Consider the following 20639-nt stretch of genomic DNA (forward strand, 5'->3'; position numbering starts at 1 on the left):
TCTGGTCTTTAGGCCCTTGGGCAAGCAAATCCTCCCACTCCCCTTTAAATAATCTGGTCTCATGCAGCATCACAGACATTGACTCTGCTTACCTCGTTCTATTTCCTTGTTCAGTCTGCTCTTCACCATCAACCAGACTGACTCTTCATTTTCATAAGGGAAGGTTGAGGAGGGCGAAATACCATGAAGGAAGTCTACTCTTGAAACATCCTTTTCTATTTTTGAATTCCCTTGGTTAATTGTCAGGAGGCCACCATTGATTTTTTCGAGGTTTTCCACACGAGATTTCAGCTTTCTCACTTCTTCCGCTGGAAGGTTAAAGTGAAATGCTAGGGAACATGCTGCCACAGATGCATGCCTGAAATATGTACTTCTAATAGCAGGGACAAGGCAACACTGTGACAGATGATAGCTATGGCCACTGAGTTTTGCAGGACTGTTCTTTGTATCTTTTTTCCTAGCAGGGATATCTGGAGTTTAAATCTGTTAGTCTCTGAGAAGTCCTCAGATCTCAATAGTTTTCTTATCCTACTCACCCCAAGACTATATAAGGCCTCATCAAAAGTTTATATCTCTTGTCCATTCTTTCTGTCCATTTGTAATATCTTAGTGGCAGTCACCATCAAGCTGAATATACTCGTCCTCAGTTCTCTGGATTGATATCTCTGGTACTTGGACTCTTTGCAAGCTTACACCCTCTGTTTGTCTTTCTATCCCATTCAATGTTTTGTTCCTCAGTTATTTCTTACCCAGAGCAATGAGTCCAAAAAGCAGTCCAAGGAGAAGCAACCAGGCCAGAAGCAGACCCAAGAGCCATTTCCACCAGCTACAGCAGGAACCACAGGGACACCAGGATGGTGCTGATCCAATCGCCCCCCCCGCATCACCATTTCGTATTTCTGGAAAAGGCAAGGGTCAGTGTCCTGGTTAATGAAGAGTTCCTTGACTTCAGAGTCAAGAATCTCTTAGAATAAGCACACCAAGGTCTGATCCATTATACAAAGCGCTATGGAGAAAAATCTTTACACTCCGCTCTGCATGTGGTGGGTGTAATTCTAGTCCCTGTGGAAGCTGGGAACAGCATTCCCAATGGGAATTCCAACAGGGGCCAACAGTCAGTGCGTTTTAAAATAACAGCTGAAAAACGTGATCCCCTTGGGTTCAACTTTTTGTACAGTTTTGAGCCATAAATGACAGCAATAGCCAGCATGATCTGTCTGAGCCCTCTCCTCCCCATAAATCTGTCCTGGTAGCAGGATGCAGCTGTACTGTCAGCTATCTGATTTTCTCCAGCAATAAAAATATACCCCAAGTGCCCACCCATCCACAATCAAATCACTGGTACCAATTTCTCTGGCATGTAGTCTGCTCATTACAGACAGAATAGACTCCTAAATGTTCCCTCCCTCTGATGTCATTGCAGAGAGATCACTCATGTCACTCAAGAATGATTGCTTTTTGTATATTGTGCTTTGGGGCTTCTTCCAATGAAAGTCCGAATTGCATCACTTACCTGCATAAGTTGCTTTGTCCCTTGTTGGCACAGATTTCAGTCCTCCTGTTTTAACAGCAGTAAAAGAGGCTTTAGCAGTCTTTTTATGCATGATTAAACTTAGAGCATGGGCTTGAAAGGGGAAGGTAGTAATGGAGGTGGAAGGAGAAAGTTCTATTGCATTTCCACAGGGAAAAACTCCTACCATTTGCATCTGATTTTAGGCCAGTATCTGTAGCATAAGAGGAAGAAAACCCCTGCTTCTCTTTCTTCAAGGTGTCTTCTACAAAGGATCCTGAACAGGAACCAAATATAATTAAAAACATTACACCAGAAGTTCAACCAGGCCTATCTTCTTTCATTGGCAAAAGGCATATTTTTTTATTGGGAAGACATGATAGCTCTGCCTGTTTAAACCAGATCTAGTTTTTTGCTTTCAAAGCTCCTGAGCTTTGTGAAATATTCCAAGGCACACTCTGGAGCTTCAAATGCAAAAGCTAGACCTAGATCGCAGCTGGCATGGTTAAAGGCTAACTGCCTGCCAGAGCTTCTTGTTTGGCTTACAGAGCTTTGAGTCAGGTGTGGTGTCCTGAACTCTGTACTCCCCCTATGATCAGTCTCCATTTCTCTGCCCTCAGCATATCCACGTGTCCTGAAGAGAAGAAGTTACCTCCATGAAGCCCAGTGGTAGAGGCACTAAAGACTTTGCCACTGTCCTTTGTCATGATCAAGAGCTCCATCTCCTTCTTTGCTGGGGCATTCTCCTTCTCCAGCAGCAGGAACTTGCAGTCTTTGCGTAGAATGTCATCTCCCTGGGAGCTCAAAACGGTTCCCCCTGGAATATTGGTAAAGGATGGGGAAGAGGAGGAGATGAGTGTGGGCCACTGAGTCATAACTATAAGCCACAACACTTCTATTCATTAAAATAGGTAGTTCCATTGTGATTGGTGTTGCCACTACTATAAACACCCAGTAAGGGACACACTGGTTACTGAAGCTAAGAGGAGAGCTGTGCATGTCATTAGATTTCTTTAGAAATGTGTACTTCACTAGCAGGGGAGCAACTGCTACCAGAAATAGCATCTGGAATTCAATCACATACAGAAATTACTTGCTCAATGACTTCTTCACTTCTCAAACACACTTAGTATAGCATCATAGAAACTCAGTCTGAGAGAGACAGTCAAGGGTCATCAGAGCCAGCACAGCTCAAGCTGAGGAGCACCTTTAGCAGACCTACTCTGTAGAGCACAAAGCACACCATATCCTTGGGAGCCAGGCACGGTTATGATGCATTGAACTGTAGCTTACTGAGGTTTGGCACAGATCAAACAAGGCTCAAAAACATTGGTGTGGTCACCTTTCTGCCATTAGGTAGTATCAAGTATGCCTGGAATGGTGTACAAACTTGAATTTGCACACAAATTGACAAAACATTGAAAATCAAGATAACCAGAATTGTATTAATCCATTACTCTAACACAAACCTGGAGCAAACCTGTATTAGAAATGTTATCATAACTTCTGTGGGTTTTACATCTATTTTTAAGCCTCATCTTTGGGAGTCCTTGGATTACAAAAGAAACTTGGCTTCCCTTACACAAAAAATAAAAGACTAATTTATAGCTCTCAGAGCTGCAGAAAAAAGCTGGAAAAGATGAATCCCAACCATTCAAGGACAAAAGGCCAGTAGAAAGACCTCAACTTTTCTCATTTAAAAAAATAATCTGATCATGTATAAGTCAATTCCTTGAGTTTTGAGTGGTTGAGGCTGGTACTACTACAAAACAATGTTTAAGAGCAGCTTTGCAAATGTTTTGGTTTCAAGTGAAGCAAAATTTCACACATGTGATCTTCTATCCAGTTACCTGCCTGTTGAGCAGAAATAGCTGCAATTAAATCATTCAAGTTACCACAGAGTGGGGGAGATCTGAATCAGACCAGCTCATTTGTTCATTCTTAGCTTCTGGCTCATTTGCTTTCTTTTCAGAAAGGTACTGGTAGAAGACTTGGCTAGTGATAAGTCATGCTCCTGAGGAGCCAGGTGTTAGTGTCACTCAGCTGGCTGAGTATCTAACTTGTTTTTATCATGATATGCTTGTACAAGACCATGCCTGAACATCTGCGAATGACACACTCACCTGCTGAGGCAGACACACCAGTACTTGCCGTGGTGTTACTCTGAGAAGTGTTCTTCATCCCATATGCTGCAATGAAGAAATTTGAGAATGAAAGAGACGAAGGATAACAAGGTATTTACACACACCAACCTTGGGCTGCACACCATTTCAAAAATCTTCTCTCATTCAGGACAACTCAAACAAGCAAGGGCTTCCCCAGCAAGCAACTCTCTAGTGCTTCCATAGGCAATGGGAGCTGTTCCTGCACATGCAAAGCAGAGGAAATGTTCCTCAACATCCCCTCATACCACACTGCTTCACAGAAGATGGTAATGAAGGAGCCTCTGTCAATATGAACTTTCCATTCACTATAGAAAAGGTGGGACAAGGCAGCACACATTGGTGGCCCTCACACTTTCTCTAGGCTTAAATTGCTGCTGACCTGCGGAGGCTGCAGTAGCATTCTGGGTCAGGGTTGAAGAGCTTGGAGACAGGTTGTTTTGAACTCCAAACACTGCAAAGAAAAACATTGCAATGGGCATTATAAAAGTCCTGCAGTGCAGGTGGTATTCTGGCTAAAAACAAAACAAAACCAATGACAATAATGATGACTTCTCCCAAGAAATTTTGCCAGCTAGCTGGAGGCATCACAGGCCTAAGCACGTCTTTTCAAAGATCTTCTTTACAAACTGTCTTTTCCTTACATCATTTTGCTGTATAAGTTATTGTTGGCCCAGGACAATAATGGTGACCATTTTAAAACATTATCTCAAGCTAAATTGCAAGGCCATTCTCATGGCTGCATGGACATTTCTGCAGGCGGGGCACTTGGGGAAAAAAGCTAAATTCAGAAAACTGGTTTGGACTGACTAGAGGAAATTTAAAGAGATAACTGCACACAGTGTGTGTCAAAGTACTGTCCAAAGAGAAGCAAATGGCTTGGAAGCTGGCACCTTTGGCACCAGAATCAGTGTGGCAATATTAATGCCATGTACAGACTGCTCTCATACACCCTGCTCTCTTTGTAGGCACAGTCAGAGACCCTGCATGATGGCACTGTGCTGTGTAGGCATAGTGTGTGTGACTGAAAGGAAGAGAAGTGGTTTAGTGACATTGAAGAGAGTCTGACAGAAGCCATGAGCCAGGTGAAGCAAAGGGAAATTACAGGGCAAACTGACAGAGGAGCAGTGGGCCTTTATGGATTAGGACACATAAGTTTATTTTTTAAGGCATTACCCTGAGTTGTTCTAGGCAAGAAACAGGTTGGCCTAACAGGTGTCTTTCAAAAGACAAATTATTCTCCTTGGAAGATCTCTTGTTTTCCCTGCCTCCCAGACAAAAATAGTCAGGACCTGACACCAGCTATACAGGGCCGGCTCAGAATAAATCCACTGTAACCAAAAATTAACTGGGATGTGCAGAGAAGCTGCTGACACTGAGATGAGGAACAGAAGCGAAACTGTGTGATATAGTATTATTTCATGGTATATGTCTGCCAGGACTGTGGTGCTGTGAAAGTGTGAAGGGAAGAAGAGAAAAATCTGACCTGTAGAGGAAGTGCTCAGGCCTGCATTCAGAGTATGATTGCTGGGAGCCAGGTTATTTGGAACACCAAAAACTGCAAAAAGAGGAAGTGAAATGTTATTACTTCTCTGGAATCAGAAATCCAGCACCCAAAGGTCAGTGGCATAGTCACAGAAATTAAGAGTCAGCATCACTTGGAAATGCAGTTAGTGATAATGCACAATAATGGCACAGAGGAAAAATCTTGAAAATTGTGACACCAAACCACTCTTTTACTGAACTGACAAAGGGGAGAAAATCCTACACCAGACAATTTGCAATCATGAGGCAGTTTGAGAAAGCAAAGCTTTTAATAGTATGCTACCATAAAGCTTTTTCTCTGCAAGTGGGAAATGCAGCATCCCTGGTATTTAGAAGTGGGCCTTAAAAGGTATAAGCACACTCAGCACTTACTGATTACACCTTCAGTGTATGAGGACTGAAGGGTGAGGCCCACTTGTTCTTATAATGGGCCAGGATAATCCAATGTTAACTAGAGTCTAAAACTAGTTTTGATAGGGAATATGAGCCTGACCTCATTGATAAAGCTATCATCAAAGTGTAGCGACAGATCAGGCAGTCAGGACAATAGATCCTCACAAATAAGGATTTTCAAATACAGTCAGTGTAGAAGCAGAGACCACCAAGTTACAGAAAACCAGAGAAAATTCAAGCATATCCCTTGCCATCTTGATTCTTCCATCATTTTAGTTCTTGCTGTACAAAAAAAAGCATGGCTGTTGACCCAGTTTCAGTATGGAGTTACATCCTTCAAGCCTGCGCGGTCCAGGAGGCATACCTGATCCTGTAGAGTGAGACATAGCATTGATCAAGGAAGAGCTGTTATGGTATCCACCAAGGGAAGACCCAGCAGGCAGAGTGGAGGACCACATGTATGAAGGGAGGGCGGTATTCAGTATGGTTGTATCATACGTCCCCGACACTGTAAAAAAACCAAACAGAAGTGGTTTTCAATGAGGCCAGGCTTGTGGCTCAGCACGTGTTGCAGGTTTACATGGCAAACAACTTCATCTGCCTTAAGTTTCAGTTACCCTTGTGGAGTCAACACAATGACTCCAGGTTAACGTGGTATAACTGATCTCAAATGCCAGCTGATTACAGCCCAACTGAATTTTAACGAATGGAATAAACATTGACTTGATAGTGTGACCATTCACAAAACACCTTGAAGAGAATTTGTTGCTTGTAGATGCTATGATACCAGGATAAAACTCTTTGGTCTGCCATTCTGTAATAAATCATCCTGGGCCATGGGATGTATGACTTCTGCTTCCCACATGTAGCTCTGATTGGTTCACTAGTGTATTGGACTAAAATTCCCAGTTTTAGACGGGATTTGAGCCACACACAAGAAAGAAGGTATTGCTTGTTCCTAGATACTGCTGGAGAACAGTAGAGTGAATGTGAATACCACTATCTCATGCACTCTGGTGAGTCTTATAAATAATAAAAGCTGGTTATAGTATTTTAAGTACCACTTCCATTATTATCAAGTGCTAGTGATCTCTGAATCATGTGGTGTGGCCAATAAATCACTGACCCAAATGTTGTCTTCAGTGCTATCTCCATCTTGCTTGGAGATAAGATCAAATCACCCTAAGACGTATTTGCTCTGAATTAAAGCTGGTGGCAGCAGGAACTGGCTTGTTTTTATGGAAATTGGACAAGTCACTTGAAAACTACCCAAGATATCTCTTGTTAGTGCAACATCTGGACAGCCCTCCAGCATTCTGACCCTTTTTCTGTATTGCCACCATTGTCTGGGACAGAGACCATGTATTCTTACTTGGAGGTTCTTAGCAACTGGGTATTTTTATGGCAAATAATGTTTGGAATGGCTCCAGCAGTGCTAACCATCCTCTGCCAAATACCTGACTGAGAGCTCTCAGTAACCATCTTCGTCTCCACCACAGCCTTTTTCGGTATCGGGAGCGTACTTGATGGTGATCGAGTAGGGCTGCAGCTGGCTGATCGACTTCCTTTCAGCAAACGTTTCACATCATCCAACTCTGTCCCTGGAAGGAAAAGCAAGTGTCCAGACTCACCCAAAAGCCATTGTTTCATTGATCTAGTAATCTTGCCTTGGCTAAACCATTCAGTGGAATTTACCTGTGAGTGTCTATGAAGTTGTACTTTCTGGGGATGCTTTCTGGGGCTGCCACTTACTTAATAACAAAGCTTCAGGGCCTCATTTCTGGGACTAAGTACAACTACATCCTTGCAAGACCACCATCTAACCCACACCATGCTTCCTTGTTCAGAAGGGGAAGACAAATGAACGTTCTTAACAGGAAAAAAAGAATGACATGCTGCTATCTGTCATCATGAAGATTGGGTCCCAGAGACACTGCAGACATACCCTGAGCAGCAACACCCTCTATCTTATAACTGATCCCCCTGGAATAAAAGCCATGGCACTTACATCTGCCAGAGGGAGATGCACTCTGCAGTCGTACTCGTATTTCACTCTCTGGGAAGAGAAAAAGCGGATTGTGAATATGGAGTGAGATGCATTTGTGTCCTGAGCTGGGAATGAATCTTTAGGCTGAAGTGAATTCCTTCCTTCTTGCTATGTTCCATCTTGCTGCCTTGCTGCTTGATCTGAGCAGCACTCATGGCCCATGTGAATTGGTTGCAAATTGGTTTGGGTGACTTTTTGTTTTGGGGTCACATTTTACTACTTTTAATTCCAGAGAGCTATATTTTACTCATTGAGGGCCTCTGTTGAAGTCAATAGCATTGTTACTGCCAGACATACAGAAGGCCTAATTATGCAGTCCTCAATCACATTGATATTCCCCCTCATCACAATTATTATTATTATTATTATTATTATTATTATAGTCCTTCTGGACAAAAACATAGAGAGCCAAAAGAAGCTTACTAAATACACAAATTCCCTACCCCTTCTTGGGTAAAATTCACACAGTCATGTCTACAATGGGCTGTACGATTTAGTTTCTTACAACCTGCTGACTTCTCTTTTGGTTCACTGAATGTAACCAGGCCAGTTTTAAGCAAACATTCTCACCAGGTACTCGATTTTATTACTGACTTTTACTGTCCAGCACAAGAGACTATAGAGTTGAAGTGATTTGGGTGGGGCAAGCCTTTAACCTTGCTACCCACAAGCAAACTGGCCAGCCAGGACATGTGATACATGCTTCTCAAGATGAAATCTGACAGTGCATGCACTATAAAAGAAACACTAGCTTTGGCATTAATGTGGAGAAGCTGATGGATTAGAATTATTTTCTGAAGTAATACGAGAAGCTGGAGCTGATTCTCTGGTGTCTGTTTTATTATGTATGGCCTAGTTCTGCTGGGGGCTCAGGTGTGTACTGTGCTAGAGGAGACTGTGAAGATCTGAGGTAGAATAATTGGTAACTGTGACATTCTCCAGGAGGAGTGTGCAAGAGTGCACTTTGATTTATATCCACTGCTAAAATTAACTCGGATAAAGTGACATTATAGTTTCCTCTTCAAGCAGCTGGGAACAGATATTACACTCTTACAAGCAATATAATCCTTCTTTCCCCAATGCTGTTAATAAATTATTAGAAGAGCTGAATGATTTAAACAATGCAGAGCTTTACAGTGAGCTGGCTAAACAGACCACAGCAAGTCCATAATTTCCTCACCATCTCCTTACTACCAGCATGAGATCATTTCAGGGTATGGCCTTATGGTTTGTAAGATAGATCGCAGTAAGAGGAACATGAATACAATTACTGTAAATACGTCAGAGGCAGATCACAGAGCATGGATGGACTGAGTTTATGGTAGCGAACAGACAAAATGGAAGACTATCTGCTATGCTCCCAGATGTCCAGGTCCTCAAGTAGATCCTCCTTTCTAACACAGTCCAAACCACCACGACCTTCTCTAGGATCAATTTTTACACCGAGCTTGTTTAAGCAATTGCTTACAGATAAATGGTTCACATCTACAGTGGTGTAAATCCACGTACCTCATCTGACTGATCTACACTTAAACTGGTTGATGCCAGCTAAGAAATAGGTCCATTTAACACACCCTGAATCATACTGAATAAAACAAAGGAGGCTTCTAAAAGAACAGTATCACTCACCTCGACTTTGGCTTCTCCCTCTCGTGGAGGCAGATGCTGTGAACAGCAATGAGAGAAAAGCAGTATTAGGCTTTACTGCCTGTGACATCTTTGAAAATGAACACACGGATCTTGCTCAGAGTGCTCAGATTCAGACAATAACCTTTAGTTGGGGCACAACTGGGGAAATTGAATGCTTGGAGTTTTTACCAGGCCCTCTTTAGACCGTAAGGTATCTTAAAGAATCAGTAGCACCTTTAGCATTTCTGGACCAACTGCTGTTTCTTTTTGTACGCATAAATGTTCTTCATAGATGGTGATCTCCCATTTCAACAGGCCAAAAGGCAGCTAATAGGCCTGTTTACCCCACCAACCAAAGTTGGGCACTGCGAAACCCTGCCTCCTCTCTGAGCCAGAAAGATGGCCTGATCATACTGTTTCACTATCTGCACTGAGTAAAATTGGCAGCTCAGAGTTTGGACAGGCAAGCTCATACCTGCTGACAATGTTCAGTGTAAATATATCACTTGATAGCCAGTTCAGCTTTCCATATAAACCTGTTGAAGCCTAGAAAAGAGGTACTGGAAAAGTATATCCAGCAATGGCTCAAAATCCTAAGAGCTTTGGCTTTCTTGCTTGGAGCTGTTCTCCCAGCTCTGGGGATGGGGGGCAGGGAGAAATGTTATGAAGCATCCCATGTCTATGTTCTCCTGTCCATGTCCCATGCCATATGGGGAGCATCACAAAAGCAGTTGAGGGCAGCAGATATACAGTATGCACCCTCTGTTTGAATATGTATCAACTAGAGACCCTGCTGTCAGCTGTTAATGTAAATCCCAAATAACTCTTCCGAAGTCATGGAGTGGAGCTGCACTGGCTGCCCAATACATAGTCAGCATAGGTAGAGCAAGACACAGCAATGTGCAAAAAGCCACCATAGCCACCAACTCACACGACCTTGCCATAATGTTCAGAGGAAGAGCTCTAAAAAGAACATACCAAACTCTTTTCTGGGAAACTCAGGAGAAGAGTTCGCACTGGAGCTCCCTGCAAAGAACAGAAAGGTGTTCATTAATACTTTGTACAAGATCATTAAAAGCTTTCAGAACATGTCTTCCTGGTAACTGTCTAATCCCAGTGGGCAACAAATATTTCCATTTAAAAAACAGAGCTATTCAGAATTACATGAAGGAGCTTCTAATGTCTTTCAACAAAAATATGCCATAACTCCTTTATTATTATAAATAGGAGTTAAACATTAAAATGTGTCCCCAATGGCTTATTTCCTAGGAAAACCACAATGGGATTCCTGTGCTGTTTGGGACAATTCTGCATTAATGTGACCTCAGAGTGCACTACATATTGCCTCCTTTCTATGTCATATTCTGTGATACCTTCATATGTTGCATGGCGGTTGACATAGGTTTTTCTTTCAAATGTTGAGCCAGGTGATTTGGTGAGAGTAGAGCTGGGAGACTGGGTTTGTCTGTAGCCAGAAGATGATGATGAATTCAACCTACCACTTCCACCTATAGGTAAAACAAAACACCCTCAGCAAATTGAAGATATGCCCTGGATGTACGCCCTGGATGCCCTGGGTGCTTTATATTACTGTCTTCTGAGCTGGACAAATTTGCATTTGGTACCTCACAACTAGAGATGGGCAAGAACCACATTTGGGTCTAACTCTGACTGTCCTCAGCATTCAGTGCAGAGAGGAGTATTGGTTATATTTGTGGTTTCAAAACTAATCTTGTCAATGATATATATGACAGCAGGTTTTGGCCTAGGGGGATGAATGAGCCATCTCCCTTGAGCAGGAATAAATCTGGCTCTGGATGGTGCTCGGTTTTGGTTTGGATACAGATCCACCTCTAAATTCAAGTGTTATATGCCATAGGCCACAAAAAACAGGAGATGATTGTTAAGCCAAACTCAAAGTGCTAAAGGATGCAGTTCATGAGATACAGGAAGCAGAGATGAGTCTGCTTCCCTTCCAAAGCAGCTATCCACACTCTCACTTAGTCATGCCTTTGTTAGTCCATTTTCTAGAGAAGTGATTGAGGTGTGCATCAGGACCAAGACAGCCTGGAGGTTATTAGTGGCTGTTGTATTTAGACAGAGGAAAGAATTTTCCTTCCTAATTCACATCAGTGCTGTGGAGAATGTGTTCATACTCTTACATGAAATCTAATGCTGGAGCATGATCAGAATGCAGCAGAAAGGGAACCCTGTGGCAAAGTGCAACGTTGATCATGCTAATCAGCAGGATCAGACTGGCTATTGTTTACCCATCACTGCAAAAAGAGTATGCCCTTGTGATCTCAACAGAGTGTTTCCTTGCCAACTTTCCCCTCTACAAGGACCTGTTTTGTTCGGTAACTTTTCCATTTAATTCAGCAGAAAGAACTACTGTGACAAGTAGACCTCCGCTGGAAGCATTTTGCAAGGAGAGTGGGAAAGCAGAGATTAGAAAATGCTCTGTGAAACTTCAAGAACTCATTATCTCTGAAGTTCAGATACGTTTCTCTTCCTTCACACACTGAAAAGAAATAATGCGGAAGATGACAATCCTGCAGAGTTGTCTGAGTTTGCAGGGCTGGGTTCAGTTCTCAGACTGGTGCCAGTCCAGACAATTAGACTGACATCTTCACTGGAGTTACTTCACATCTGCCCTGAGGCAAAGTGATTCCAAACTCTGGCCTTTAATTGGTATGGAGGTGTCTGTCAGATCTATTGTGTATGGCTAATTCTCCTGTTGAGCTTCCAAACTGCGCTTCACTCTGTTTGGTTTGTTAGCTCTTTTGGAGCATGGAGAATGTTTTCTGCAAGAATAGTTATGCAGTCTGTCCCACTGGGGACAGAGAGACAGGTGTGCCAGAAACCTGCTTAGGAAGCTTATTCTTCAGGAACCTTTGCTATGACAATCTAACAGCTGGACAAAGAATGCTGTTAGAGAAGAACGCTGTTTTTATGGAGTAGACAGCACATACTGATTTAGCACATCCAGAAAATCTGTCAGACTCTTCAAAGTGCTAAAGCCACGGACGGACACACACAAGAAAATATTTTCTAGGAAATTCTTTAATAGTAATCTATCTTCAGCAAGATCAACAAAAAGATTAATCAAAACTGTCTTTTGAACAAAAATGGTCAGAAAGACTGTGATTTGGAAATCCTGAAAGAAGGGAAATTTGGTTTCCAAATGACTTCTTAACAACAGTTGGAATGGCATTTTTTGTTGTTTTTCTCCTGAAATCAAGTTTTTTCTGTGGAAAACGGGAGTTTTGCCATTTATTTACCCATCCTCACACCCAACTTTAGGGAAGTAATAGCTTTGCTTTGAGTATTTCCCACTTCTACTTTCATAAACCCTGTTTTCCTTGCCTCTGACTTATCCTACTTCCCTGCCCTGAATCTCTCCTCAGACCATTTATGCTGCCTTGCTGTCTGTTTGCTCACTGTGCAATGTCTTCATTCCTTACTTGAAGTTACATAGCTGCTGCCATGGGTGTAAGACCTCTTTTCCACTCCGCTCCCGCCAGTGTGGGATGATGTTTTGAGCCCACTGCTGCTCCCTCCTTCTGGAATAGATAAGCACAAAATGAGACATTCTCTCAGGGTAAAAGATGAGAAGAGCAAGGACACTGCAAGACTGTCCTCACACTCAATTACAAGTATAGCTTCACGTCTGGTGAGATATCAGAACTGCAGAGAAGTGTCTTGGCAGAGCAGATAGCATTCACACCGCAGACCCAGAAGGTTTGTATTCAAGTTTTGCTCCATACATGGACTGAAGGATGCTCCTGTTAACCCTCATCATAAATGAGATGATAGTGCAATTCCTTTCCAACGCAGCTGCAGCAAGGTAATCAAGAGTATGGTGGTATAAAGAACATGAAGGATTCTTCCCTACTTGGTACTTGTACTTCCCTACAGAGGTAGAAATCACCTGTGACGTCTAATATTACCCAAAAATATTCACTTGCTGTTGTCAACTGGGTAAGATGAGAGGGGAATACACTGCAGCCCCAGCAGTGGAGGCTGTAGACCCATCGCTTTTGACCCTTGTCTCCAAGAGACAGTCACCACTGGAGGCCCTATATCTGGGCTTAAGCCCTTGGAAAGTCTGGTCTACCAGTCTTAGTGGACTGTGAGGCTTTGTTTCTGACAATACCCAGACAACTCCCCACATACTGCTCCTTCTCTCCAGTAACAGGTATTTTGGGAGAGGCATTTCTGAAAATAGCTTCTCTTTGGGTGCAACTCTTTCTGCACCGAGACCTGCTGCACCCAGTGATTTATGGAAATAATGCAGTTCAATAGCATGGAGGGGCACAGAACACTGAGCAGAAGTAATGTAATGACTGACAATTACTTACTGGGTGGTAAGGACGTCAGTCTTGTGGTTACAGTCTCTGTAATAACTGAGGAAAGAAAAGGGTGCAGAAGTAATGGCATGTTAATATAGCCAAACAAGATCAATATTCTACTTAATTTCCATGGAAGAGCATGACTCATTCAAAGAAGGTTGACTTATTTAAAGAAAAGTCCCTTAAGACCACACTGCCTAGGGGCTGCAGTCTCATTAGCACATAATGCTGTCTGTTTGCAGGCCTTTCTAACTCTACAGTAACTAAGAACATCACTGCCATGAAAGACTTTTTTTCCTTACAAGATCCCTGTAAAACATGGAAGTATTATTATTTCTGGGCACTTCTAAACCACAGCCATTGCTGTAACAGCAAAGCCCATGGTCAGACCCCTTACTAGCTTCCTACTAGCTAATTCCCATAATGCCAGCAGGAAACTTATCCTCTGTTTTACACGCAGCCAAAAAAGATATCTAAAGAACATTTTCTAGGCCACGCAGGGCATTGATATCAGAGGTAGTAGGAGAATCCAAATGTCTGCACTACTGGCTAGACATGTTACCACAGGGCAGTCATCTGTGGTTAAACAATCAGTCATGCTACATGTCTCTAAATCTCTGACCTTGGCCCATTCTAGTCCTTATTCTGACTTCAACAGAGAGACCAGGGACAGGTGCAGAATTTAGTTCTGGACCTCTGGTCAGCCTTCAATGCCTTAAAAAACTGCACATCCACTTCTGGGATTTTTGATGTGTAACAAAAATTAAAAATGTTCTCCTTACGTCTTTCAGTAACTTCTGATCCATCTTGCCTCGTTTTCTTTGTTACAGAATCCATACCATTGCCACCTGCAGGGAAAACAGAGAGACTGCACTCAGAACTCTGTGAACAGTAGGAGATAACAACAGCTCCCCACAAGTCCAACCGCTTTTTTCCCTTCAGCTGGGGACTAGACTGCGTGGAAGACATCTATGCCAGGAAGTTTACAGTGCCTTTCCAGAGCCATGTGAGTATTACTAATAGGCCAGCACCACTTGCCTACAAAATTGGATGCTGCACAATGCAGCAGAGCTGAAACAGCAGTACAGGTTCTAAAGCCAACAGGTGAGATAGGGGCAACTGAAGCAAATCCACGCAGTGCTGGAGAAGTTTAGACCTGAATTTATATCCAGACTTTGTGGCACTACATTATGGTCTCCAGTTGTGCCCCTATAAAGGCTTGATCAAAACCACAGGATCCAAACACTACTCCCACACATCTGCTCTGGGCAGGACTCAACAATACAGGATTAGAAATGCAGGCACTTGCAGGAGTTAAGCTACCCACACCATGTCAGTACTGCCAGAAAAACCTAAGCAGACATACTGTTGCACTGTTGACAGTAATACTGTGCATTCTCAGGGTACATTGATGCTAAAGCCACAGCACTGTCTTTAGTGAAGCAGAAAAACACTGGAGGTACCTTTAAAATAGCTATTTTGAGCAGCAAGGAACTTAAGGTAGGAAGTGCTTTATCTTGCTCTACAGGCAGAGCAGAGATGGTTTGGAGGACCTGTCTGTGGCTTTGGAATCTGATCTAATTTAACGTCAGCTCACGTCAGTCTACACAGTATTGGAATCACTACTGTGAATGCTGTGCATAGTCTTCTTCCCTCTCTAGTCAAAATTACAGTCTCTAGCAGAGGTATGACTGTCTGCCAAGGCAGGAGTACCACAAAGAAACATTGTAATTCTGGAAATGAAACATCAGCTAGAAGAGAACACACTTCTGTCAGAAGGAAATACACAGTTGCTCACTCCCAGTCTCTCTAAGATAACATTTCAACTTGTGCAGCTGCAAACAATGAGAGGGAAAAGATTTTAATTTGTGCACAAGGTGATAATAGGCCACAACTCTCCACTGCATTTGAAGACTCTTCCTTAAAACTGAAGGCCCAGCTGTACCAAAACCTACACACTTAACAGACTGAGTCTAAGAAAAAGCTTTGGGCAAAATTCCTTCCAAGTTTTAGAGCCCAGCTTGAGGCAGAACCCAAGACTGTGCTCTCCAATTCAGCTACCATTTGAGTTTGATCCTCATGATTCCACTTATCCTTCCACAAAGTGCCTACCAAGTAGCCCCCTTGATGTTATGCTTGTACTGTGCATGCATAAATAATGACACAAGGCAGGATGCAGCAGAGAATCTGCAGGAATATCTGAAGTTCAGATTCAGTTCTGTCTTTGAGCAGCTCCTGCTAATCCCAGAGCTGGACAGGAACAATTTGAGTGTAGAAGGCACACCATCAGTCAAGCCACATTAGCCTCCTAACACAGACTCAGCTGAACTTTGCAGGGAACACCCACAGTGCCCATCGCCCTCACTCTTTGCACCTCAGACCCTGAGCTTGGCTAAGAAGCCCTGTAAATGGGGCTCCTGAGGCCACATCCAAGTCCTTACACAACCTTGGCAGCAGGATGTTGCCCAACCCTTACAGTGCTTGCTAACACTGGGGATTTCCAAGGGATTATCCAGGGTGTTGATTCCAAGGCCTATGCAAGACTGGAGCTATATGGGTTAGGAGAGTTCCTCCTCCAGCAGGATGACAGTCCCCTGCAATGGAAGGGCTCCTGGTCATTCACTCCTCCTTACTGCATCAACAGTGGAAGCATCTTTAAAGTTCCTTCCCTAAAAACAGATGCTGCAAGCTGTTGTCTAGATGTCAGCACTGTTGGGTTTGCCAGTGGTTTTGGCAGCAAACACAGCTTTGTATTTGGAAACTGCTCTCCTGCTGCTTTGTAGCCCCAGAACTCCAATATTGGGAAGCGGTGCTGGTTATGGATGCTGGAAGAGGCCAGCACCACCATGGAGTGAATGCATCCTCTGCATCTTTGCCTTCCCTTGAGAAAGGCAAATATTGTGCTCTGATACCAATAACAAGAGGTTAAACCACATCTTTGGAGCCACACATGCCACAGGCTAGCCCCAGCACATGATGCATTTTGATCTATGTTGCATGTGTGTTTGCCACATGAATGCAAAAGCTAGCCCAGGCTCCAGCAGGCTGATTGAGCTGTATTTCCATTATCTGCCAGGACTGACTCATTTCACCAGCTCCTATCTGGATTCACAAAGACATACCTGAGGGCTATGTCTGTGGCAAAGCAATAGTGCTGTTGAATCAGAGAAGCCACCTGCAATCATCTCTGATGAGATCTCTGATGCACTGCCACCTGCAATTCGTCTCTGATGAAACAAGCAGAAACTTGTGAAGTGGGATCACTCTCAAACAGTGCAGGCAGCATAAGACAGGGCAACCCTATGGCTGCTTTAACATAAGCTCAGGGGTTGTAGTGCACTTGTGGCACCCACAAAAACAGACAATTTGCAGACCTTAATGGCACTAGGAACCAGGAGAAGTCTAGCACTGCCACGCTTGTGCACACTGATTCCTGTCTGTACAGCACTGAAAAGCAGGATAGTAATAGCTGCCCAGCTTTGCAAGGCAAGCTTAGATCTGTGCTTTCCACATAAACCCGACACTGCAGGGTGCCTCCTGCACCCCGTTCCACCTGACTGCAGTGCAGCACATTGGCAAGGACGCTAAGCCAGTCTGAGATGGGACATTCAAACCCCTCTTATTATTTTAGAATTTAGGTGTTGTGTGCAATGGTAATAAAGTTTGTTACAGACATTTTTCAAAGCAGAGGGGAATAGCCACAAAGACATATTTTAATGGTAAAATGTTCAGATTCTTTTATTCCTCCACAATGTCCTTCCAGTTTTCATGACAGATTGCTGTTACACTCTCACAGCACATCCTTTCAGGTCTTTCCTCCCTCCATTAATACGGCTCCTGCCGTGAGACACTCCATTAGGAGAAAGAGGCACCAGCAGGTGCTGAGATTACTAATATTTAATGTCAGTGGAACCGTTTGATCACGAATACTCTGAGACTCAGTAGATGCCTCCAAACCATGTCACTGCCTGTTAAAAGCAAATGCCATGTCTCCCATCACATCAAATGTCTCATAGGGTGCCCCTTCCTCATAATCAAGCCTTTCAGGTGCTACTGTCCTGGACTAATAGAACTGGTTAAAAAATACCCCCTTATCTCTTTTTCACCCCACAGTCTAGGAATCTGACCTCATTCTGCTTTAAAAGCTGTTCCTTTCTGGTTATTCTACCAAAACCAACAGAGTCAGAATCGAATCAACCAAATCATGCTTCCAAATCTGCTTATTTTGTAAACTCACTGAAATGATGCTAATGCCAGGGAAGCAGGTTAGATGCCCGGCCAAAGCTTGGACATGCTGTAGAAGCCAAATGCTGCTCTGCCCAGAACCTGACCTGCCTTCTTTGACACCAGTATGTGCTCATTTCCCAGAGCACAAGCAGGAGCACTGCCCAGACTTCACTCTGCACTGCCAGGTACCTTCCTTTCGAAAATGTGTCCTCACTGCCTCTACTTAATTGCGCTACCCAAAGAGAAACAGGCCAAAGCAAGGCCATTCTGACCTGCACAAGCTTCTTGCCTCTGGCACAGAAAGGGAGAAAAACAATCTGGTATTGTAAAAAAACCCCACGTTTGCAGAACAGGAATGTGCTGCTGTCACCATTTCACAGATGAAGAAACTAGTCACAGAAGGACAAGTAACTTCCCCAAAGTCACTCTACAAGTCAGTCCAAAGACAGGAAAAGAAGACAGGTCTTTTACCTTATGCCACTATGTTCAAATTGCCAGACGTGCTGCAGAAAGGATTCAAAACTGATTCTCAGATCAGACTTTTCTGAGTAATTGTGACAAAGCTTCAGAAACACCTTACAGTGCCTCCTAATCTTCCATGACAAAAATGTGGCCCAAAGTCATAATCAATGAGTCACTGCTGATAAATAAACCTACCCGTCAGAGGCAAGGTCCATGGCAACAAAAACTTTCAGTCAGAAGCAGTTCCAGGCATTCTCAGGACTAGAGATCAATTCCTTAATATTGTACCCTGCACCCACCATCTGAAGCTCCAATTTACCATATTCCTCCAGCACATTTCAGATCTGCTCAGTTTTAAAAACAGCCAACAGATGATCTGCATTTCACCATGCTGGTACCCTTACGGAACAGAGAACATTCAGCTAAACTTTATCTATTTGCATGGTAGTTTCACAAAATGCATTAAAAATATACCCAGAGCTAGGCTTCACATTTCTTATCTCCCTGCAGGTATGCTCTTTTCACTTGATACTCACTTTAAAAGAGCTGTATTCACTGACAAACAAAAACCCAAAATGACCCAGCTCTTACAGCATCTTATTTTTACATTGTATACCCCACAGAAAAATGTAACACCTCCTCTATTTTGCCTGACAATACAGCCTTGTTCTTCAAGGAATCTGGAAGACAGAAAATAAAGGATACTTGTTTCTTCTCCTTTTTTTTTAGTAATGTAACTTACCTGGATTGCTTTGGTTACTGAACTGAAAATCTGTTTTTCTCCTCAACCGTTTCCTTTCTACCAAAATGTGCCACTACACTTTATATCATGTCCTTCCAAAGGTGTGTGGAATCTGAGTGATCATCCAAAAATGTTCACCTCTTCTTTATTTAACCTGTTTTATTCTCGCCCTTCTTCTGCTTTTCTATTCCTGTGCTCTTAAACAAGTCCCAACAAGGGCGTGTCGTGGTTTCCTGCCTCACCCTACCCTTCCAATTATCTGACACTCACTGGAAAAAAAGATCTGCCTCCAGGAATCAAACTTTATTGAAAGAAAAAATGCTCCTACCTATTTGCTCAGGTAGATTAACTATTTAGATCCCAGACAGACAAAGCTGTGAAGGCTTATGTCAGAGAAAATGAACTGTTACAGCAGTACTTTCTGATACATGATCTGAGATCTGTTTTGGCATTTTCTTACAGGAAGTTACACAGCACCTGCTGATGTCTCTGTAAAGCTGGCTAAAAGCTAAGCATATTTTGCTGCTTGCAATACAAGGGGCTAAACTCCCAGCTAATACAAACTAGCTCAAAACCACTCAAGTCAACAGTCTGAACTGCCTTGCCAGCCCCATAGATACTTATGGTCTATTCAGAAGGCAGCACTATTAATAAATAAAATTACACCAACCTGAGTAAGGAACAAAATTTCTTCCATGTATACCACCTACACTTCTTACTGAATAGGAACTGGAGCAGAAGAGCAGCCATGGTTGGGTCAAAGCAAAACTCCATCTAGCTCACGACTCTGTCTTCCACCATGGCCCATTTTAACAGCCCTGGGAAGATGATGTGAACAGGACAAGAATATGCAGATATTTTCCTGGTGTACACTGAAGACTTCCTAAGAAAAAGCAGCAGCATTGCAATCATTCCTTGATGGATATTTTCCATTAATTTGTCCAATTAGTTTTTTAATCTGTACAACACTTTAGTATGTACAGTGTCCTACAACAAAGATTTTTACATCTTAACTATATCTTGTGTAAAGATTTTTCCTCCCACTGAACATGACAGCGTCATTCGGTGCCCTGTGCTTCTTCATAAGAATCAGAATTCACCTTAGCTTCTCTCACTCTACAGAGATTTTTGCACAGACCTTTCGAGGGATTGTAGCTGCATACTGTCAAGGTCGTACTCTGTTAAGTTCCATACTGGAAATTTCTAAAGGTGTGTAGGGACATGGCTGCTATACAGCACTACACTGCTGCTCCAAAGGCTATGTCCTGTGTTTGTTAATGGGGATCAAGACTTCTTCAGAATTCATCAATGCATCTCCTAAATCCCAGAACTTGTATTTATATTTAGTCAGACAGGTATTTATGAAGCATAATTTCCTCCCTGCACAGAGGAAGCATCCATAACTCTGCCTTCTGAACACTAATCAAAGGACATTTAGTTGTCTAAACAAGCTGCATGTGGTAATTAAGTCATTAAGAGGTGTGGAACTCAGCCTGCGACCTGGCCAAACTGCACTTGGCTTAAGCCTTGACCAAAAGGATAAAAGTGGCTTCAGCTTTTTGAACTTCAC

General features: G+C 42.9%; 1 protein-coding gene across 1 annotated transcript in view; it reads right to left on the reverse strand.

The window, feature by feature from the left end:
* Nucleotides 1-19303, reverse strand: part of COL17A1 (collagen type XVII alpha 1 chain) — a 42978-nt gene extending 23675 nt beyond the window's left edge. Inside the window, 18 exon segments of the mRNA XM_075026330.1 lie at nucleotides 93-308; nucleotides 750-899; nucleotides 1514-1558; nucleotides 1698-1787; nucleotides 2163-2327; nucleotides 3634-3699; nucleotides 4055-4126; nucleotides 5159-5230; nucleotides 5975-6118; nucleotides 7068-7211; nucleotides 7619-7666; nucleotides 9287-9322; nucleotides 10265-10312; nucleotides 10660-10794; nucleotides 12751-12849; nucleotides 13648-13692; nucleotides 14421-14486; nucleotides 19070-19303. Coding sequence (XP_074882431.1) covers nucleotides 93-308; nucleotides 750-899; nucleotides 1514-1558; nucleotides 1698-1787; nucleotides 2163-2327; nucleotides 3634-3699; nucleotides 4055-4126; nucleotides 5159-5230; nucleotides 5975-6118; nucleotides 7068-7211; nucleotides 7619-7666; nucleotides 9287-9322; nucleotides 10265-10312; nucleotides 10660-10794; nucleotides 12751-12849; nucleotides 13648-13692; nucleotides 14421-14475 — 1630 coding nt within the window. The 5' untranslated portion in view covers nucleotides 14476-14486; nucleotides 19070-19303.
* Nucleotides 19304-20639: the final 1336 nt, after the last annotated feature.

Source organism: Buteo buteo, chromosome 4 (genome assembly GCF_964188355.1).
Source record: "Buteo buteo chromosome 4, bButBut1.hap1.1, whole genome shotgun sequence".
Classification (NCBI taxonomy): domain Eukaryota; kingdom Metazoa; phylum Chordata; class Aves; order Accipitriformes; family Accipitridae; genus Buteo; species Buteo buteo.